This window comes from Pelobates fuscus, chromosome 13, assembly GCF_036172605.1.
Source record: "Pelobates fuscus isolate aPelFus1 chromosome 13, aPelFus1.pri, whole genome shotgun sequence".
Classification (NCBI taxonomy): Eukaryota; Metazoa; Chordata; class Amphibia; order Anura; family Pelobatidae; genus Pelobates; species Pelobates fuscus.
In genome coordinates this window covers 111,661,361-111,684,937 of record NC_086329.1, presented here as the reverse complement: position 1 = coordinate 111,684,937, position 23,577 = coordinate 111,661,361, and the positions used below count along the sequence as shown (strand labels likewise).

The 23,577-nt window shown below is 42.0% G+C and overlaps 1 protein-coding gene across 1 annotated transcript in view; it reads left to right on the top strand.

Moving 5' to 3' along the window:
* The window catches only part of LOC134582719 (extracellular calcium-sensing receptor-like), a 29,717-nt gene that overhangs the window by 5,111 nt on the left and 1,029 nt on the right, over positions 1-23,577 (top strand). The window contains exons 3-5 of the mRNA XM_063439361.1: positions 12,162-12,389; positions 15,060-15,183; positions 17,065-17,959. Coding sequence (XP_063295431.1) covers positions 12,162-12,389; positions 15,060-15,183; positions 17,065-17,959 — 1,247 coding nt within the window. The remainder of the gene's footprint in view (positions 1-12,161; positions 12,390-15,059; positions 15,184-17,064; positions 17,960-23,577) is intronic.

Here is a 23,577-nt window from a genome sequence, read left to right as displayed (position 1 = left end):
AGCAGGGTTGTCCGGTGTTCGGTAGTTTATATTCGTATAGGAATACGTTAGAAGTCCCGCACTGCTGTATAACAATATCCACACGAAAACAGGTAAGGATCTTCAATTTGTTACAGAAATTAATCTAAATTTGGGCCTTCACGTGGTCGTCTAAATTTCCATTTTCAAAACTGCTATGTAGACTAATCATTAGGGATCAAAAAATGTGGTTCAGTTCGGAAATTTGGGAAATAAAAAAAATGCTACTTTGGCAATTTGGCACTTCTGTTCATTTTGGGACTTTGGCAATTCGGGACTTCGGAATTTGGACCATCTGTAGGGCTCCCTAACTCTAACCCTAACCCTACCCCTAACCTAACTCTAACCCTGACTCATCCCTAACTCTAACCCTAAATCTAAACCTACCCTAACCTTAACCCTAACCCTACCCCTAACCCTACCCCTGTCATAATTCACTGAATTTTTCCTCCCTCTCTTGTTTTGCCACTTTTCAGAAATCTGAAGTACTTTGGCACTTCCGAAAGTCGGCACTTCGACAAATTTGGCACTTTGGCAATTCGGTTCGGTTCGGCACTTCTCAAAGTCGACAATTCAGCAATTTGGCAATTCGGTTCGGCACTTCGGAAATTCGACACTTCAGCACTTCGGACATTCGGAAGCATCTGAATGCCCAAATTGCTCGAAATTCATCCCAATTCTCATTCGGAATGAAACGAATTGTACATGTCTACTAGTCATGAAACAAATGACAAACAATGGACGCACATGTTTGCTTGAGTCAGAGTTTTTTCATGTAGCACCAAAATGGACAATATATATATATTGTTACGGCACCCCCAGGCATAAAAAGGGGTTAAAAGCCGATTAGTAGATCTTCCCCTTGCAGAGTCACAGGCACAGCTACTGCAGAACACCAAACTCCCGAACTGGATACAAGTGAATGCTCCAAACTCCTGAACTGCATACAAAATAGCACTCCAAACTCCCGAACCGGAACCTCACGTATAGCTGCTAGCAGACGAACAGGAAAAGCACCCAAGCGGCTTACACTCCTGGCAATCAGTCTCTAACAGAATACAGTAAATCCCCCCAAAGACGAGATAGAGCTCCGTGTTTGGGGTAAAGCAGTGGTCTGGTTTATTGAGGGCTACCTGCCCAGTATTTATGCAGGTCTCCCACCTGGTGGACACTCCCCGAGGGGATCAGATGGGAGACTGTAACACAGACAGACATGTATCACATTCAGACACACGGTAGTAAAACATCCCCAAACTGCATCCTGATTTCCCTCCCTCTATCCTGGAGATAATTGGGAAGTTATCCAATTATCTCCCAGGACAGAGGCAAATCGCCATTATAGGCGTGGGGACACAAGGACAGTAAAATACTTTAAAATATACAAAGTTACATTTAATACATAAAATACAGACATGTCACATTACCCAGATAGCTGGGATCTGAGTGCACATAACTACCGAATAGCGCTCAGATCCTATTCACACAGTTCAATTGCCATGGAGCCAAAGTCTTTAATTACACGAATAGGCTCCATGGCTGTGATATCTGGGTTAAAACATTCACAAAGAAAAAGTCCCGATCAATCCAGCGTTCGTCTAAACAGCCACGAATAGAAGCAGGGAAGGCTGGAGGCTCAGCGGTGCCTGCACGTAAAAGTGTCCGCTTTTAGTGCACTGATTCCGGGCTGAGCACCGCTGGCCGTCCTGGGAGCTCCATAACACCGCCACCTATCGGCCGCTAAGTGTAACCGCGGCCACCCAGTAACAGTCAATTAAGCTGTGGTTAACCAGAACTACTGGGTGGTCAATTGACAGCACAGGCTAACTTCAGGGAGGTGAATTGTAGGCATACGCCAGCTTCACCGCCTTCAGTATTTTGCCCTGGCAGAAAGGCACGAATAAGCCTTTCTGCAGGGAAAATAAAGTATTTTAAAAGTCCAGTCCATAGTCTAAAGGGAGCAGGCAGGCAACCAGGCTCCTCCAATGCAATGTGGCGAGGTTACTCTCGTCACATATATATATATATTGGTTACTTCTAACTTGAATTGGTTACTTCTAACTTGAATAACGAATAGCAATGATTGATGGTTAGCAGACCAACACTTAATGGTAATTTTATTTGCAGCTCAAGTGAGAGGTAACCAATAAAGGTTAAAAGGAGGAGCATCAATAAAGTCTATATTTATGTAATATATATTGCATAAATATATAAATATAGATTTCCATTTATAGATTACTTTTTGTCACTTGATCGCTGAAACAATGGCAAAAAAAATGCTTCACTTAGAGTACTGCAAAATCTATACCAAGAGACAGAGGGAATCAGGAGTATAATGAGGGAGTAAATGTCAGGCATACCCAGTGTACTGAAAGTTTAGAACAAATGTATAAAACGTAACCTTTAATAAATTCTGGATAAAGATCCTAACTTTAATATACTAATACCACCACCATTGTTTGAAACAATATTGGAATATATTGGAGCGCAAGTAGCAAGAAGAAACTCTGCTATTGGATCAAGCTGAGTGATAGTTATCGATATTGGGGGGGGGGGGGGGGGGGGGGACTATCAATGCCCACTATCTAAAAACTATACCCGCTGGAGACCAAAATAATGTTAAACATATTTATGGATCATTGAGATCTGTCAGAGTTTCCATTACTGGTAAATCCAGCTGCTGACAGATCCCCAGATGGATGAAAACCATAATTTTTTGGTAATTAGACCCCTTGGTTTACCGGGTTCTGATCAGTATAAGACTAGTTATGTGATCCTGCGATCTGTCAGGGCTTTTAGTGGTAATATGTGAAGATGCTGACAGATCACCGACTGGATAACAGATCCTAACAAAAAAAAAGTGTTGGCAGATCGCCAAACGGATGAAAATCGTTATCGTTACAGTAATGTATCCTCTTAGATCAACTCAAACTGATTTGTGGACCTTAAGGGAAGGGGTAAAAGGATAAGGCATTCATCCCTGTTAAGAAAGTATCGAGCTGTAAAAGCAACAGCTACATACGAGATACAAAGTAACTAGTCAACGTCTGTTACAATGTAGTTGTAATAAAAATATCTTTGCTGGTTGTGCCATAGCCGAGACTGAAAACACAAACTGAAGACAAAACAGGATTACGGTAGGATATTTGGCCTATGTAATAGATATTAAAGCTAGTTTCTAAACTGTGCCTTTGAGGGCACCCCTTAACCACATGCCTGTTTTCTAATGTATATTATACATAACACATGTTCAATAGCTGAATGGAAGTGGTGTAGATAGAAATCAGTGGTAAAGTTTCCTCTGAAAAAAAATACATTCCAAATTGAAAATACAATATTTGTGTTTTGTGTTTAAATACAATTCAACTTTATGTTGATTATTGGCACCCTTAGGTCATACAATTACATATTATCTTAACTAACTTTGATTAAAAGCTATGTTTTAATAGAATTACCATCTGGCCAGGGCAATCAGTTGTCCTCTCCTCTTCTCTTAGTTTAATTTATAATTTACATAAGGAAAGAATTGTGATTTTAGTGTATGTTTGTCTGGTGAGAAAATCTGAGCAAGTCTTTTTTAGGCAGATAAGTGAAATAAATCAGTGGACCCATGATGGGAGATGGCAAAGAAGCATACAAAAATGTGAAAAGGTTTCTCGACCCATTAAACATGCACGGAAGCCATACCACGGGAACTGGTAAAGAAATGTAAAAAAAGGAGTCTAATAAATTTTTTGCTTGTTAATATTTCATCGATCTATTTCTAAGATGAAGTGGGCATTTTATTACATTGATCTGAAAAGTGTCTTTATTTTTAGTCTCTAATCTATTCTTATTTATTAAACTCTTTCAAAAAAAAATTCTCTTCTCTACTTAAATTCCACAATTTTTATAGAAATATCCATTTCAGGGAAGGCAACAAAATTTTGAGTTTCATAAATAAGAGAAATTATAAAGAACACTTCTCTGGTGGCAATAAAAGACAGAGTGAGTGCTAAATATAATAATTCATTAACAGAATATGGTCATGGCACAAACAAAGCACAGATAAAAAGACCAATTTGAAATTTTTTACCAAAATCATAAAAAAAAAGCTTCAACTTATCTGCAACACTTTGATACATCTGCCTCTGAGTCTTTGGTAAAGTGCTGCCCAGCACAAAATATGTCTGGCCATTTTTCCCCTCCCCGCCCAGCACAAAACATGTATGGCCCTTTTTCCCCTCCCAGCCCAGCACAAAATATGTTTGGCCCTTTGTAGCGGAGAGGTAGTATAATCCACAGTATCTCCACTGGGTAACAGGAACAGCATAAAATAATCCAGGCAAATAAATACAGCATACAATAATCCTGGTAGCGTTGTAAGAATCCTTCCTTCCCAAGAAGTAGACGACACATAGGCTGGGAGTCAACTGAGCTTTTAATCACAGGTCACAGTATTTATGGGATTCCCCATGCAAGGGGTTTCCCTACTGACATTTCAGGGGTTGTACAGTAGGGGACTACATGGGGAACTGAACAACCTGGACATGTCTCCCATCATGCACTGCTGTACGAGAGGGATACTTCCACTAGAATATACAGTTAAGTGTACAGTTAAGTGTACAGCAGAACCAATATTTTACATGAAAATACATAACTTTTATAATATTCGTTAGATTTAAACAAATGGACGTTCGGTAGATGGCTGTGGTCTGAGCGCACATTTCTTGAAAGTACCGCTCAGATCCCAGCCTAAATAACCGAACATCGCACGAAACACACATTATTTCTAAGTTACATTCAAACTACCGATTGACCTTAGGGAAACACATTACCGAAGGACCGGGGCTCCCGAACGGCTTGGAAGTCCAGCGGTATTCGTGCCGTCGAGTAGCCGATTTTAGTTCCAGGCGCTCGACGACCAAATACCGCTGGGCTAAAAAAGGTTCCAAGATGGCCAACTGCCACATGGTCGGTAGCCGAATGATGGCCACCCTGAATCCCTCTAATTACCGATTGCAACAATGTTGCAATCCTTAATAGGAGCCACACGACCTCCTGTGTGTGGTCTCCCTTCGGTAGTTTGTTCGTTTCACGAACAGTGTTGAAATTCACTGTTCGTGAAACTATTGCATGAATGCTGGTGGTTTTCCTGCCGCCAGCATACGAACGCTATTGTTCACCTGAAACACATTACACATACATACGCTTGGTTCTTAAAGCGATACACACACATTTAAGAAAACATAGTTTTAAAGTGGCTGCTTTTGCCACACCCTTTTCCCTCTCCCTACAAATTCTCCCTCCCTATCGTGGGTTTTACATTAAGGTTTTTTTTTTTAACAATTTGTGTGGAAGTTCAATACTGATGTTCCTCTTTAGGGGTTTGGCCATTTATTTGTTTAACTTGTTGTTGGGTGAGGTAACTACACTCCAGTCTCCTCTGACCTCTGGACATAAACAGACAAAATGCATAAATTTATTTATTTGACTTCCACTTTCTGCCACTTTATTTTGTATTTTGGATGTATACTTTCTATCGAATCTGCAATGCTTATTCTGCCACTGTTGGCACTATTTGACATGACTTGTGCCATCTTGTTGTATGGATGGTGTTTTGTTTTAATTCATGATAAACCATCAACATATACAATAGCATTCCCGGGTGTGAAACTAAAAGAAATCCAAGAAAATATTCCATATTAGGATTCCATGATTTTATTCAAACATTCTGGCAGTGGGTAATGTTTTAATGCCAAAGGAGATGTTTTATCAAATCTGGCTGAAGGTTTTATGATAGGCTGAAATGTTGACTAAGTCTTTACCTTATTTCTGGCATAAAAAAACCCAAAGGACTTCTTGGTGAAAGTAATACATTGTCCTAGATACTATCATTGTCTAACGATAGATCCTTATAAATGTGAAACCAACTCTTATACTTATTGGCAAACTTCACAGTGCATATACTCCTAATAACAATGACTAGTGATGTACCGAACTGTCCGCCGGCAAACAGTTCCCAGCAAAATTAGCGTGTTCACGTTCGCCGCGGCGGGCGGACACATGCGCAGTTCGATCCGCCCCCTATTCGTCATCATTGGGCAAACTTTGACCCTGTGCCTCTCGATCAGCAGACACATTCCAGCCAATCAGCAGCACTCCCTCCCTTCCACACCCTCCAACCTCCCTCCCAGCATCCATTTTCGATTCATTCGGAAGATGCATGCTTAGTGAGAGGAGGGAAAGTTTAGCTGCTGCTGATTAGATAGGGAAATTGATAGCTAGGCTAGGGTATTCAGTGTCCACTACAATCCTGAAGGACTCATCTGATCTCTGCTGTAAGGACAGCACCCCAAAAAGCCCTTTTTAGGGCTATAACATCAGGCTGCTTTTTTTTTTTTTTTTTTTCCTCTGTAATCTAATTGCAGGTGCCTGCCTGCCAGCTTCTGTGTGAGGTTCACATTGGATACTGTGCCTACTTGCCCAGTGCCACCACTCATATCTGTTTTAACAATAGGTTAAGCTTTACATTTAAAATAAAAAAATTTTTTCCACTGTAATAGAAGAGCAGTTGCCTGCCTGCCAGCTTCTGTGTGAGGTTCACATTGGATACTGTGCCCACTTGCCCAGTGCCACCACTCATATCTGTTTTAACAATTGGTTAAGCTTTAGATTTAAAATAAATATTTTTTTTTCACTGTAATAGAAGAGCAGTTGCCTGCCTGCCAGCTTCTGTGTCAGGTTGGATGCCTTGCCAATTTCACAGTCAGTGCCACCACTCATATCTGTTTTAACAATTGGTTAAGCTTTAGATTTAAAATAAATAATTTTTTTTCACTGTAATAGAAGAGCAGTTGCCTGCCTGCCAGCTTCTGTGTCAGGTTGGATGCCTTGCCCATTTGCACAGTCAGTGCCACCACTCATATCTGTTTTAACAATAGCTTAAGCTTTAGCTTTTAAAGAAATCATTTTTTTTCACTGTAATAGAAGATCAGTTAGTTGTCTGCAAGCATCTGGGTGTCAGGCCTACTTCAGCGTGTGCTCTGCAGACCTGTGCCAGCGTGCTTTGACAGTTGCCAATCATATCTGGTGTCTCTTTAGCGTGCTTTTACAAAGAAAAAAGGTTTCCAGTGTAAGCTAATAGCAGAGAGTCAGTGTCCTTCAAGCGGCTCTGTCAGGCCTACTTCAGCGTGTGCCCTGCACAACCCTGCCAGCGTACTTTGACAGTTGCCACTCATATCTGGTGTCTCTATAGCGTGCTTTTACAACCAAAATTTAGTTTCCACTGTAATAGAAGAGCAGTTGCCTGCCTGCCAGCTTCTGTGTGAGGTTCACATTGGATACTGTGCCTACTTGCCCAGTGCCACCACTCATATCTGTTTTAACAATTGGTTAAGCTTTACATTTAAAATAAATATTTTTTTTTTCTCTGTAATAGAAGAGCAGTTAGTTGTCTGCAAGCGTCTGGGTTCGGGCCTACTTCAGCGTGTGCTCTGCAGACCTGTGCCAGCGTGCTTTGACAGTTGCCACTCATATCTTGTGTCTCTATAGCGTGCTTTTACAACCAAAATCTTGTTTCCACTTTAATAGAAGAGCAGTTGCCTGCCTGCCAGCTTCTGTGTGAGGTTCACATTGGATACTGTGCCTACTTGCCCAGTGCCACCACTCATATCTGTTTTAACAATTGGTTAAGCTTTACATTTAAAATAAATATTTTTTTTTCACTGTAATAGAAGAGCAGTTAGTTGTCTGCAAGCGTCTGGGTGTCAGGCCTACTTCAGCGTGTGCTCTGCAGACCTGTGCCAGCGTGCTTTGACAGTTGCCACTCATATCTTGTGTCTCTATAGCGTGCTTTTACAACCAAAATTTTGTTTCCACTGTAATAGAAGAGCAGTTGCCTGCCTGCCAGCTTCTGTGTGAGGTTCACATTGGATACTGTGCCTACTTGCCCAGTGCCACCACTCATATCTGTTTTAACAATTGGTTAAGCTTTACATTTAAAATAAATATTTTTTTTCACTGTAATAGAAGAGCAGTTGCCTGCCTGCCAGCTTCTGTGTGAGGTTCACATTGGATACTGTGCCCACTTGCCCAGTGCCACCACTCATATCTGTTTTAACAATAGCTTAAGCTTTAGATTTTAAAGAAATCATTTTTTTTCACTGTAATAGAAGATCAGTTAGTTGTCTGCAAGCGTCTGGGTGTCAGGCCTACTTCAGCGTGTGCTCTGTAGACCTGTTCCAGCGTGCTTTGACAGTTGCCAATCATATTTGGTGTCTCTATAGCGTGCTTTTAAAACCAAAATTAGTTTTTCACTGTTATAGATTGAATAGCAGTTACTTGTCTTCAAGCGGGTGTCTCAGGCCTACAGTGTGTGCTCTGCAGAACTGTTCCAGTGCACATTGCCAATCATATCTGGTGTCTCTATAGCGTGCTTTTAAAACCAAAATTTGTTTTTCACTGTTATAGATTGAATAGCAGTTACTTGTCTTCAAGCGGGTGTCTCAGGCCTACAGTGTGTGCTCTGCAGAACTGTTCCAGTGCACATTGCCAATCATATCTGGTGTCTCTATAGCGTGCTTTTAAAACCAAAATTTGTTTTTCACTGTTATAGATTGAATAGCAGTTACTTGTCTTCAAGCGGCTCTGTCAGTCCTTCCTTCAGCGTGTGCTCTGCAGAACTGTTCCAGTGCACATTGCCAATTTACGTTGCACTCATTAGAACCAAACACTGTGGGGTGATTTCACCAAGGACCACACGACGGAACAGGATCTGATTTTTAGGGTCCTTCAAATTGAAAAGGAGGATCCGGTATTTATTCTTATATCTGCTGTCAGTACACAGGAAAAGTTTAAATATTTCTTGTTCTACGTTCTCTGCAACTCCACGCACCGACTCATCCAATACGTGAAGATCTGGGGTTTCTCTGACTCTCCTCAGTAGTGTATCAAACAGAGTCTGCACTGTGGTAACACGGACATCTTCAGGACATAACTCAACTATTTGCAGATAGGCAGTCTGCAGCTTCTCTTTTTCACCTGTTCTCTTCTTTCTCTTATGCGTATTCTTGTCTATATGCAGGTGGTCTCTTGCCTTTCTTTTAACCAATTCGTTCCTTCCATGTGGTTTCAAAAGATCTTTGGCATCATTACTTTCAACGCAAATAACGTCATCATAGTTAGTCTCCTCATTATTCACCGGGAAGAGAGTGTTTGCACTGACTACCCACAGCATGCTCTTGCCATTGCCTACTCCACCTTCAACGACAGGGTGCAAGTTCCAAGGAGAAGGATCATTCACTTTATTATCTGTCTTTATTTCACAAGTAGTGCCTGGAACATCCTCATGGGTCACAAGATGTAAATCTGGACTAATGTCAACCCCAGGGTCTGGAAAATCATCAATTTGGAATTTTTCGAATAATCCCAGTGGGCTGCCACATTCTTCCTCCTCTGATGGTATTAAAGTTTGCAGAGATTCACTATGGGGTGGTGTCAAGCATTTTGGAGAACAATTACGCATCTCCATCCCAATACGTTTCAGATGTCCTATCAGCTCTTCCACCCTATGCGATACTATGGGCAGGCTACCCGTGACGTCATTACTCACGGCCCTATTTCACGCGGACACTCTGTGTCAGTGTGTATCATGGTCTCTGTGGACAGGGAACAGTCTCTATTCTGCTCTGTGTCAGTGTGTATCATGGTCTCTGTGGACAGGGAACAGTCTCTATTCTGCTCTGTGTCAGTGTGTATCAGGGGTTTTGAGGACAGGTGTCAATCCATATCTGCCAAGTGACCCTATGTAGGGGGAACAGTCCATATTCTGCTCTGTGTCAGTGTGTATCAGGGGTTTTGAGGACAGGTGTCAATCCATATCTGCCAAGTGACCCTATGTAGGGGGAACAGTCCCTATTCTGCTCTGTGTCAGTGTGTATCATGGTCTCTGTGGACAGGGAACAGTCTCTATTCTGCTCTGTGTCAGTGTGTATCAGGGGTTTTGAGGACAGGTGTCAATCCATATCTGCCAAGTGACCCTATGTAGGGGGAACAGTCCCTATTCTGCTCTGTGTCAGTGTGTATCAGGGGTTTTGAGGACAGGTGTCAATCCATATCTGCCAAGTGACCCTATGTAGGGGGAACAGTCCCTATTCTGCTCTGTGTCAGTGTGTATCATGGTCTCTGTGGACAGGGAACAGTCTCTATTCTGCTCTGTGTCAGTGTGTATCAGGGGTTTTGAGGACAGGTGTCAATCCATATCTGCCAAGTGACCCTATGTAGGGGGTACAGTCCCTATTCTGCTCTGTGTCAGTGTGTATCATGGTCTCTGTGGACGGTGAAAAGTCTCTATTCTGCTCTGTGTCAGTGTGTATCATGGTCTCTGTGGACAGGGAACAGTCTCTATTCTGCTCTGTGTCAGTGTGTATCAGGGGTTTTGAGGACAGGTGTCAATCCATATCTGCCAAGTGACCCTATGTAGGGGGTACAGTCCCTATTCTGCGCTGTGTCAGTGTGTATCATGGTCTCTGTGGACGGTGAACAGTCTCTATTCTGCTCTGTGTCAGTGTGTATCATGGTCTCTGTGGACAGGGAACAGTCTCTATTCTGCTCTGTGTCAGTGTGTATCAGGGGTTTTGAGGACAGGTGTCAATCCATATCTGCCAAGTGACCCTATGTAGGGGGAACAGTCCATATTCTGCTCTGTGTCAGTGTGTATCAGGGGTTTTGAGGACAGGTGTCAATCCATATCTGCCAAGTGACCCTATGTAGGGGGAACAGTCCCTATTCTGCTCTGTGTCAGTGTGTATCATGGTCTCTGTGGACAGGGAACAGTCTCTATTCTGCTCTGTGTCAGTGTGTATCAGGGGTTTTGAGGACAGGTGTCAATCCATATCTGCCAAGTGACCCTATGTAGGGGGAACAGTCCCTATTCTGCTCTGTGTCAGTGTGTATCAGGGGTTTTGAGGACAGGTGTCAATCCATATCTGCCAAGTGACCCTATGTAGGGGGAACAGTCCCTATTCTGCTCTGTGTCAGTGTGTATCATGGTCTCTGTGGACAGGGAACAGTCTCTATTCTGCTCTGTGTCAGTGTGTATCAGGGGTTTTGAGGACAGGTGTCAATCCATATCTGCCAAGTGACCCTATGTAGGGGGTACAGTCCCTATTCTGCTCTGTGTCAGTGTGTATCATGGTCTCTGTGGACGGTGAAAAGTCTCTATTCTGCTCTGTGTCAGTGTGTATCATGGTCTCTGTGGACAGGGAACAGTCTCTATTCTGCTCTGTGTCAGTGTGTATCAGGGGTTTTGAGGACAGGTGTCAATCCATATCTGCCAAGTGACCCTATGTAGGAGGAACAGTCCCTATTCTGCTCTGTGTCAGTGTGTATCATGGTCTCTGTGGACGGTGAACAGTCTCTATTCTGCTCTGTGTCAGTGTGTATCATGGTCTCTGTGGACAGGGAACAGTCTCTATTCTGCTCTTTGTCAGTGTGTATCAGGGGTTTTGAGGACAGGTGTCAATCCATATCTGCCAAGTGACCCTATGTAGGGGGAACAGTCCCTATTCTGCTCTGTGTCAGTGTGTATCAGGGGTTTTGAGGACAGGTGTCAATCCATATCTGCCAAGTGACCCTATGTAGGGGGAACAGTCTCTATTCTGCTCTGTGTCAGTGTGTATCAGGGCTGGGCTTTGAGGACAGGTGTCAATGTTAGGTGATTTCTGCCCTTTATGGATTAAAAGCAGACTCTGCATCAACTGTGCAATTTTCCATGGGAGTTTTGCCATGGATCCCCCTCTGGCATGCCACAGTCCAGGTGTTAGTCCCCTTGAAACAACTTTTCCATCACTATTGTGGCCAGAAAGAGTCCCTGTTGTTTTTAAAATTCGCCTGCCCATTGAAGTCAATGGTGGTTCGCGCGGTTCGCCGGTTCGCGAACATTTGCGGAAGTTCGCGTTCGCCGTTCGCGAACCGAAAATTCTGGGTTCGCGACAACACTAACAATGACCCAACATTCCAACTGTGAAAAAAAAATGCAATTACTTTCTGGTTAATGGCTAAACTCCTAGGACAAAGCTGTAAATTTGATTACTGTTATTTGCTGTTATTTGCTGTATTTATACAGTACTTGTACAATGATCATCCAATATCTTCTTTCATTCTAGCTGCTGCATTACATAAAACATGTTAAATTCAATAACATGGCCGGGGAGACTATATTCTTTGATGAGAATGGAGATGTCCCTCTATATGTAGATGTCCTGAACTGGCAGCTTTACCCCAATGGCAGCAATCAATATGTCCACATTGGAAGTTATGATGCTCGTTCTCCAAAAGGCCAGGAACTCAATATTGATCAGAGCAAGATTGTATGGAATGCAGGACAGGCAACGGTATGTGCCATCTAGCTTTTACATATGCTAATACACTAATACACTCTAAAAATAGTAAACCAAATGAAGAATGCTTTGACTGTCTATTTTACCTTTCTAATAAATAATCTCTTTCCTGCTGACCATCAAGCAGCAGATAGGTTCCTCAAGGGTTGGAACGATTCTGAATTCTCCATTATAAGCACAGACACTGGTTGTGGCAAAGATGCCTCTGGCTGCCTCCTGCCCAAGGACTATGGGACATGTTAAAAGTTGACTTCCATAGAAAATCTGAACCACTGAACCGATCTGAGTGACTTTTGGATATGATGGTCATTCAGATCAGGGCTATCTGGGGATGTGACTCTTGAGGAGTTTCCATGGATTTTGGGGGTACTTTTAGGCGGTTGTAAAAATGGTGTGTTTTTCTGTACCTGGAGATAATTGAGTTTGTACAGTTCCTGACTCAATTATCTCTCTGGCACAGAGGAGGAGTATGTTGAATGTATTGCGTGTATGTGCCTCTCCGCCTCTCCCTGCTTTCCTGTTCTATTGTTTCCCCAGCAGGGCATTGTCCCTAGCTGCTTTGTCCCTCCTCAATCGCTAATCAGCCAATTGCCTTGGTATTGTCTCACCCCACCCTTCCTTGTACTATAGTGCTCTATGTACTCTATTGTATGTAAATTACGCTATTGGGGGTTAAAATGTGTGTATAAATTGTGAGTGCTGGCCTGGATTAAACAGAACTACTCCCAGCTTAAGTCTCAACTCATGTGTGGGGGGGGGATTCTATACTGCTCTTTGGATTACAATACTCTCCTGGAGGAGAGGTCTTCCCACTGGGAGCCGGATCTAGGTGTTGGTCCAGGGTGGGAAGGGACAGGGAGACCCCAGCCATGCTGCTAAGGGGACTACAGTGCTTCTGGTGTCTGGTGCGGTGCTTACAGTATATTACTTGTGATACTAGGAAGCATGATTTGCAGAGGTACCCAGTCGGGGGGTACCAGGCGGTCCGCCACACTGGTCTTTGTCATTATATTCATAACCTATAGAACATGCTGTATAAGAATGACAGCCCACATCTCCACTGATATTAGCATCTGGTTCTGTGTGATACACTGTTAACATGACTGCTGCAGTAGGCAGATTGAATGAACCGTGAAACTGTAAATGAATATTCATTGATCCAACATTGTGCAATGAACTATGCTATAAACATTGACACTAAATGGCCAAATATTCCAAATTATGTCACCCAACCAGATTGGCAACAATTATTACATATTTGAGGTCTACTTTAAATCAGTGTTTTGCACTTTGAAACCCTAGACAAAGTTTAGGACCAATAATAGTTACAAAGCTGTTATACAAAATAGGGACCAAACACATCTAGTAGGATGCACATTAGCAAATTATTGTTCATTCCCTTGGCTTTGACGAAAGTGCTCTAATGGTCGGCATCTTACCAGTTCATTTCTTTTGAGCTTCACTCACACACTTTGCACCTTAATATGCACTCTAATGCACTTTTACATTGTTAACATGGTTTAACACATATACTTTTCTACACTTTCTATCTTGGTCTATACTGTCCAGCTAGCTTTGAAGGGAGAGAGGGACTTTCATTTACTTTCTCCTTTTTTCCTCGGTTCTTTTTGACCTTTAATGGTCTCTTCATTGGTCGGCTCAATACTTAGAGCACCATATGTGACTGTGTGCCAACTAACGAGACCAGGTCCTGCAGTTTACACCTTTTTACAGGAACATATAAAGCTACTTTCTCTTGGAGAGCATGTAAGGGGGGTTGTATTTATTTAGATGTACATATATGCTTATGATACTTTGGATCCCTATTCCTCAGCCCATGAGTAGTGTCCCATTTTGGCCAGATATATTAAAGCCTATTTTTGGTGCCACCCAGTGTCTCAGTGTAGGTACTGCTGTTCCTTTCCAAGATAGCATGTATATATTTTAATCTGGTGGGGTATTTGGGATTTTGGGAGATTTTTTATTTATTTGTTATTATACTTTATGTTTGACTCTATCGGATATGTATATTTATCTATACTTAGCTGGTACTTTTTTGAGGCAGTAATAATTTCCAGTTAGCAATGTTTTCTCTCTTCATTTCCTTTTATGCAACTTAACAATAGTTGTAAATCCCACTGGCAGAGCTAACACCAAGTGGGTAAATAGAAAAGCCTTGCTTTTGAGAGTGAGGGTAACTGCCATACATTTAGGAAAAGTAGACAATGGCATGTCCACGCACCATTGTCAATAAGAACTCCACATAACTTAGGGGTACAGGGTAGCAGATCTACCGCCCACTGATTTTTAAAAAGCCTCTGGGGGTGGGAACTTAGTAGCCCTCTTGCTGCCAGTGGATGGGGACTGAAGGGGGCAGCTTAGTGATTCCCAGGTAAATCTTTGAGCCCACACCTGTCACCTAGGGGTGGGTGCACATGAAAATTCCACCCAAGTTATTTTTCTATTGAACACCTATTGGGTGCCCATCTGTAGGGCCAGAGATTGGGCTGTAATCCTCCACTCCATTATTACATTTTAAGCCTGTACCTGGATCCAATGGGCCACTTATTTGGAATATTAAAGCACATTACTTTGTATTATTATTAAGCTTGGTTACCCCATTATGGCTTTTAATTCTTTAAGATACTAATTATTAAATCTTAGGTTCCCATCTCAGTTTGCAGTAATCCATGTCAACAAGGTCAAAGAAGAGCCACTCGACAAGGACAGAAGATTTGCTGTTTTGATTGTATTCCCTGCTCTGATGGAGAGATCCTCAATCCTAAAGGTGAGAATCATCAACAGTAATGCAGACATGATAACAATTACTCAACATTCCTTTCTTGAAACAGTTTATGAACATAAAATGTAATTCACTATCCAGTTTTAAAATATTCTATAAGTGGGGGGCGGAGCTACCGGCGCAGCGGAAAGGGCGCCATTTCCAGCAGCTCTGACATCTAGGAGCGGAAAAATGGCTAAAAGGCGTAAAAATAAACCTCACCGGGAAAAACGAGTGGTGGGCACATACTCCCGACAACCGGCTGATTCCACAGATGCCATTTATGCAGAAATCGGGCACGAAACGCCGCGCCATAGGTACTGGGGCCTACTAAACACGTGAGCAGAATTAACATCGTGGCTCGGGGCGAGCTTATACTCTGCCGACGCAGACTTTTACTCCCAGGAAGAAATGGGACGGAGGTCCCAAAAACCAGTCCAGAACAACTCCTTACCGCACAGGGACATAAGCAGCATGCTGCAGACTCCCACGCAACAGCAGACTCGAACCGCCACAGCAGTCTCACCCGAGCGGTCAGAGAATGGAGACTCTACACACAGTGCAGCCCAGGCCGCCAGTGACAGCACGAACATGAAACCCGCCGAAGAGTTAACTCCGGCCACAAAACAGGAAATTCAGATTATGCTGACTGGCCTCCAGCAAAATCTCCAGCTTATGTGGCAGGCTGACTTAAAAGGACTAGCAACTGAAGTACAAGCGGTATCGGCCCTCACCCACGCTGCAGAACAAGAGGTACGAGATTTGCGCCAAGACCTCACATCCCTAAAAGACACAGTCACTCAGCTGCAAAAGGCACAAGCTAATGTCAATAGACAAATAAATGTACTGGAGGACAGGGGCAGGAGAAAGAACATCAAAATATGAGGTGTAGCAGAAGAGGTACCACTGGACGAATTGCCCCACTACATAAGGTGCATGGTGGCCTCCCTCCTCCCAAATAAGCAAACAAAACACTTCACATTTGATGGCATATATCGCATCGCTAAACCACGACTAGCACCACAAGCAGCCTCACGAGACCTTATCCTGAGATGCCAGTCCTTCACGGACAAAATTGCTCTGATGACAGCAGTCAAAGGGAAATCACTGCATGACTTCGAGACACACCAGCTTACATTCTTCCAGGACTTAAGCAGAGATACCTTATTGTGGCGAAAGAGCCTGCAGCCAGTCACGTGCATCCTACAAACAGCTGGCATCACATACCGATGGGCGACTCCAAGAACGCTATGGGTGACCAAAGGCGACAAACACTATAAGATTTCCTCCTTGGGGGACGCTCCAGCCCTATTGGCCACACCGGGGCTACCCAATGTCGCCACGGACATTCCTGCTGAACACCCTGAGACTGTACCTTGAAACCGGTAGCGATTATACGCCCAGATTTAAGTTAACGTGTTATTAGTTGAGATTGCACTCCTGTTGTTATACCAGTGATTTTATATTATTTTATAATATTTACAGCCTAGACCTCACCTTACCGGTCAGCCATTACCGGTCATTATTGTTTCTAATAATACGTTCTGCTAGTGTTTTCTTTGCTGGAAAAGAAAAGCAGAAATTATGAAGGATACATGAGTCAGTCTTTCTTTTAAAATTATTTTGAGAAATTACAGTAATTTACTTTATTGAATAAAAAGTAATACAAACATAAAGCAGTATATTCTCTCTGGAAATAAAATAACTTTTTATTTTATTTGAATTAAGACATGCTAGTTATGCAGAGTAACAAATGCATCCCTTGCTTAGTGTGGCTTTTGTGACTCTTTTTCTCATGTGTAAGAAGTAAATTAAAATAGTGATAGTTTTCCTGATTAGCAGTCAAATATGCATTAAAATAATAAAAACAATTATATCTATTTCCAGATGACAGCGAATGTCTCAAGTGCCCAGACGATATGTGGCCGAACACTAGTAAAGAAAAATGTGTCCAAAAACCAGTTCAGTTTCTCTCGTATGAGGAGTCACTGGGATCTTCATTGACCTGTATTGCTGTAACATGCTGTGTATTGACTTTCTCTGTTCTCTGCCTGTTCATTATAAAACACAGGACACCCATAGTGAAGGCCAATAATCGAGAGCTCAGCTATCTCCTCCTTGTCTCCCTCATGTTCTGCTTCCTATGCTCCTTGGTATTCATTGGTCAACCTGAGAAAATGACTTGCATGCTACGACAAGTGATCTTTGGTGTCATCTTCTCCATTTGCCTTTCTGTAATCCTGGCCAAGACAATCACTGTGATCATGGTCTTCAGTGCTACCAACCCAGACAGCAAATTGAAGAGATTAGTGGGACTCCGAATACCAATTTATATAGTCCCTTTTTGTACAGTGGTTCAGGTAGTGTTATGCATTATCTGGATTATCAGTTCTGGACCCTTTGTTGAATTCAACATGGCAGCTGAGGTTGGGACAATAGTTGTTGAATGTAACGAGGGATCTAAAGTGTTATTTTCATGTGTATTGGGTTATATGGGTCTTTTAGCTTTTACCAGCCTCCTTGTAGCATTTTTGGCCAGGGAGCTCCCTGATACCTTTAATGAAGCCAAATTTATAGCCTTTAGCATGTTAGTGTTCGCCAGTGTTTGGATAACATTTATCCCAGCTTATCTCAGCACCAAAGGTAAGTACATGGTGGCTGTGGAGATCTTTGCCATATTATCTTCAAGTGCTGGGGTACTTACATGCATATTTTTCCCCAAATGTTACATTATCTTACTGCAGCCTGAAATGAACACTAAAGAGTATATAACTAGAAGAAAATGGACCCACAGCTTATCCTAAAAAGGTTCTTGAATTATCTTTTTTGTTTTATATCTCAGACACATTTTTCCTCCAACAGGAATGACCAACAATCACTTGGTAGAGGGTTTATTAGATCATTTCATTTTTAGAGATTTGTAACTGGACATTTTATTCAGAAATGTCACACTTCACAAATTTGTTGAAAAAACAAATACATAAATAAAATAATTACTTGGTAGGAAGTTGCATTATGCAATAGAGTGTTTCATTAAATGTGTCTCCATTTCATCATAGGACCAGAGTAACAATATTTTTGATGACAAAGATATCTCCTGTTTGATTTCTTATAACTTGGAGAGTCATTTTGTTGTTAAATGCAATTTTTCTGAATTTGGGCCAATCGGGTGATAGGTTGAATTGTGTGTGCTGTAACATTGACTCAACACAAAGCTTTTCAGCTAACACTGCTTTTTCTGATGGTGCCTGCTTTGTTTGTTTGTTTGTTTGTTTGTTTCCTCTACAAGGTTTTCAGCACTGCAACTGACCATTGTGATGTAAAACTGCCAGACTCAATGCCTTTCATAATGAAATAAAATTAATGATTTAGAAATATACACTTATCAGACACAACATTAAAATCACCTGCATAATATCATGTAGGTCCCCTTCTTGCTGCTAAAATAGCTCTGATACGTTGAGAAATGGTCTCAAACAAACTCTGAACATGTCCTGTGGTATCTGACACCAAGACATTAGAAGCACATCTTTTAAGTCAAGCACGTTGCAAGATGGTGCCTCCATGGATTAAATGTGTTGTTCCAGCATATCCCATAAGTGCTCAATCAGATTGGGATCTGAGAAATTTGGAGGCCAAGGCCTTGAACTCTTTGTGATGTTCCTCAAACTATTCATGATCAATTTTTCCAATGTGGATTATCCTACTGAAAGAGGCCAAATCAGGGAACACCATTGCCATGAAGAGGTGAACTTGGTCTGCCAAGGTTTCCCAGCTGAACATAGCCTGAAGCATAACACTGACTTCTTCCCATAGTGCATCCTGTTGCCATTACTTCCCCAGGTAAATGATACACATGTACCCAGCCATCAACCTGACCGAAAAGAAAACCGAATTAATCAGACCAGACAGACTTTTTCCACTGCTCCAGTCCTGATGTCTCACCTCCCCCCCCCCACCCCCCATTGCAGGAACTTTTGAAGAAGGGCAGGGTCATCAGCTGCACTCTGACCAGTTTGCAGCTACACATCCACATATGCACCCCCCCCTCCCCTCCCATTACTTCACAGGCTCCATCCCAATGAGATTTGGCCTGCACAGTCACTATTTTCTCGTGTAGACATAGAGGTACATTATATTAAAAACATTAATATGGTGGCCCTCATAGGATTTTTAATTTCATTAAGTTTTTTGCTGTTGACAAAACCAGGTGTTTATTAAATAACACTGGTAGTAGTTTCACTAATTCTAAGTGCAAACAAATACAGGTAAACCATACTAAGATTACAGCTGATAAAATGTCTTCACTGGCAGTCTCCCACTGATCACAGAAGCTGGGTGGATATCGAATACTTCCCTAATTCTTTATATGGCTGCTCAAAGAGAATAGATTTTTTGTGGACCACCTGCCCAGCTATGCTAAATTCCATTCAGCTATGGGACCAGGTAACACACAAATATGTACTAAGCACATCCCCTTCCCCAATGAGCCAGTGCCTCACAACAGGGTCTTTCCCCCGGGTCTAAGTGCCAGGGACTTTGAGGGAATTGAGTACACAGAGCTCCAGAGGTACATCCAGAGAAGCAACCAAAGGGTCTCATATCCCTCCTCTAACCATCTTAGTGTAGAATCTAATGAGTGGGGTAGCCACAGATATACCGACCCATGGGAGACTGACCTGGGCCAGGTTTTAGAGGGCAAGGATTGGCAGGACATCTGGAAAGCTTGCGCACTATCCTCCGTTTGTGTAACCCTTCAGGAACAATCATTCAAGAGATTATTTAGATGGTATATTACACCAGTCAAACAACTCCATGTGAAATTGAGCCCCACAGACACATCTTGGCGCTCCTGTGGTGCAGAGGGTACATACATACATATGTGGTGGGAGTGCCCAGTCATCAGGCACTTCTGGACCAGGGTGGTGAATATGAACACTGTAATATTACAAAGACACATCTGTATGTATCTGAACCCATGGGCCTGTCTCCTATCTAGACCCACAGATGGATTAACTCATCATTAACAGAAATTGCTCAACATAATATACCTGGCTGCCTGTCGGGCTATGACCAGAAGGGGATATGTCCTGAACCTCCTCCTCTATCGCTTGTGGTAACTAAAATTAAGGATAATTACCTTATGGCTAAACTGATCTCACAGGTCCATAACACCACAACAACCTTTCAGGGACCTGTGCAAACAGTATGTCAATGGAACAGGGGTGTAGATTTCACAGTCAGAATAATCAAATATCCTATAGTGCAGTGAGGTTTGTTTCTAACCTCACATTTTCACTTTTTGTTAATGTTTTATCTTTTATCTATAATCGAATTATAAACTAGACACCTACTAGGTGTCTCTTTATTTACACATATATGCCAAATACATGGATATCAACCATCTGACGAGCACAACTGACGTCATATAGTTATGTCAGCTCACATTTAGATGTGACCTTATTTGCTGTCATTTCAATGTAAACTGCATACAATGACGTTTGTGTTCATGTATCTGCTTTTATATTTTGCAAAGTAATAGACAAATGAAACATGCTGAATTGCACATATACCATGATATTTTGTCTGTCTCAAAATAAAGAATTTAAAAAAAAATGTCCAACTGCTTTATATAATGAACATTCTGACTAAGGCCTCAACTTAATAAGCTCCAAATGATACTGCTACAAGAACCTCCCAAATGTTTTTAATGTATAAAAATACTTTATTGGTGACTTCTTTAGATAAATCATTAACAAACTTTTTTCCAACAGTATTGCAATATTGAACGATTTAAAAAGGTCTTAATGTAATATTGTTAAATATGCCTTCCAAATTAGCCAAAGATTTTTGGCTAAACCCTTTTTATTTTTGTTTTTAATATTGGAATATTATAAATATATAAAATATAAAATTGTATTAAAAAAGTTAAATATTTTTCATAATGTTAAAATATTTAGAATTATTTGTAAAGCTTATCAAATAATATTAAGCCAAGGGTTTAGAGGTTTGTAGAGGTTATTCATGAAACCATGTATTTATGAGATGATACCGATTGCATCTTTCAGTTCAATAAGAGAAGAGCTGAACAAATATCGGCTTTAAATTAAAATGTATTTGCCATTTTACAATTTCTGGTTTAATGAGAACTCTTGAGTTGAAATGAAATGTAATGGAATTCCCATACACATGAAGACTACATATGTCAATACATAGACAACTGTGAAGAGAAATTTAGACTCAAATAAGGGGACGGCACAAATGTTAAGAAACTAGTTACTTGATGGTAGCTGCTCATAAACGTGTGTGCTGCATCTGTATGTCCTATATGTAGTGGTACAAAGTTGTCAGGAACTATTCTTACATTAGGTGATTTATGCCCTTTATGGATTAAAACCAGACTCTGCATCAACAATGTAATTTTCCATGGGAGTTTTGCCATGGATCCCCCTCCGGCATGCCACAGTCCAGGTGTTAGTCCCCTTGAAACAACTTCTCCATCACTATTGTGGCCAGAAAGAGTCCCTGTGGGTTTTAAAATTCGCCTGCCTATTGAAGTCTATTGCGGTTCGCCCGGTTTGCCCGTTCGCGAACATTTGCGGGAATTTGCGTTCGCCGTTCGCGAATGGAAAATGTTATGTTCGCGACATCTTTACCCACCTGCCAACGTCAAGGCAGACCCCCCAAGGTGGGTCCTAACTCTAACCATTCACCTTGCTTCCTTGAGCCTCTGGCAAACATCTCTAATGAGACAGAAAGGGATATTTTTATATACACCCATAGACATTATTAACCTTTAATAGGGAACACATGGGATGGGCGGCTGCATTGTAACAAGGCTGAGTAATACAAAACATGGATACAAATGCAGAAAGAAAAGTCCTGCGCTCACTCCCATCACTGGGCGGCAGCAAATGACTACAGTACACATTAGCCCCAATATATAGTAAAAACCAAAGAAAAACAAGTTACCTGCGCTCTCTCCTTAATCCCTATGTATTTTTAAACAAATGGAGCTTTTTTAGTTACCTCCAATGGCCATGTATATCTTCTGGATGATAGCAGAATAGCGACCCCTCTAGATTTGCCTCCATGGTAATTGCTAAAGTATGATTGTCCCATCGATTTAGTTCTCAATAAGGGGGTCTGATCTCCTCTAAAATGAGTTTCCTGGAGGAATACTATATCCACCTGCTGTCTGTTCAATTCATGTGCTAGGATTGTGCGTTTTTCGGGCGTGTTAAGTCCCCTTACGTTCAGGGACATGAGTTTAAGATTATCCATCATAAAATGGGTAAAGGTAGGAGCTTCTTGGGCTTAAATGATGCAATGAGGACCTAAACCCAATGGGGGGTGGGGGGATTTGGGGAAAAAACATAAACCAGGGAAACTATATACAGTGTGCATGCAGTGTGCATGCTGCAACCAGATGGTGTCAAGCCCGCTGTGGATCATATGGATCCTGCGTGCTCTTTGTGGCACCTCTTGGGGGGTTGTGTGGTCTAGACCCGTCGAGACTCTAGGCCATCTGCGTATGTGTTAAACATAATTTGGAAATCGTTAGCAGTCTAACATTGGCATATTTTAACTTAACATAACATATCTAATAATGACATAACTATGGATCGAATCCCGGTTCCAGCGTGCCCAGGGTCCTGCATGCCCTCTGGCTGTCTGGGCCCCAGCCACGTGGAACTTTGGCAATAAATTAAACATTAAACAGTAAGTATGAGGGGCGTGGCTAACCGGGAAGCCTGATGGACGCGTTCTGATTCAGCTCCTCCAGACCCAGGCACAATCCGCTGCAATCGGAGAGACACAAGTGACATGGGCAATCCCAGGAAACAAAATCAGGTACAGGGGCAACAGGGGAAGACCCCCACAGCTAAATCGGGCACCCTCACCCGATATTTTAAAGATACTCTCGATCGAGAGTCGGAGGCCGCGGCCGCGACCTCCAAGATGGCGGACACTGATTCCGTAATAGAATCACAGCCACAAAGCCCCCACATGTCGGAGTGCTCAATAAACTCACCAAACAATAGTGAGGATTTAGATATAAAGGATATGCTGAGAAATCTCCCATCTAAGTCTGATATCCAGAATCTCCCTTCTAAATCCGACATACAGAATATGATTGGGAAATTAGAGGCCACACTTCATGCCAAAATGGCGGAGATGGGCTCAGAAATTCAACAGATAAACCTAAAAGTCACTGATCTGGAAGAAGAAAAGGACGTAATGCAGGCCCAAATAGTTAATATCTCCTCAACTCTGGAATCTCACATACACTTTATGTCAGCCACCCAGAGACATATTGACGATCTGGATAATCGTGGGAGAAGAAATAATCTGCGCATAAGGGGGATCCCAGAAACCCTAAATGAAGATTTACCAGTG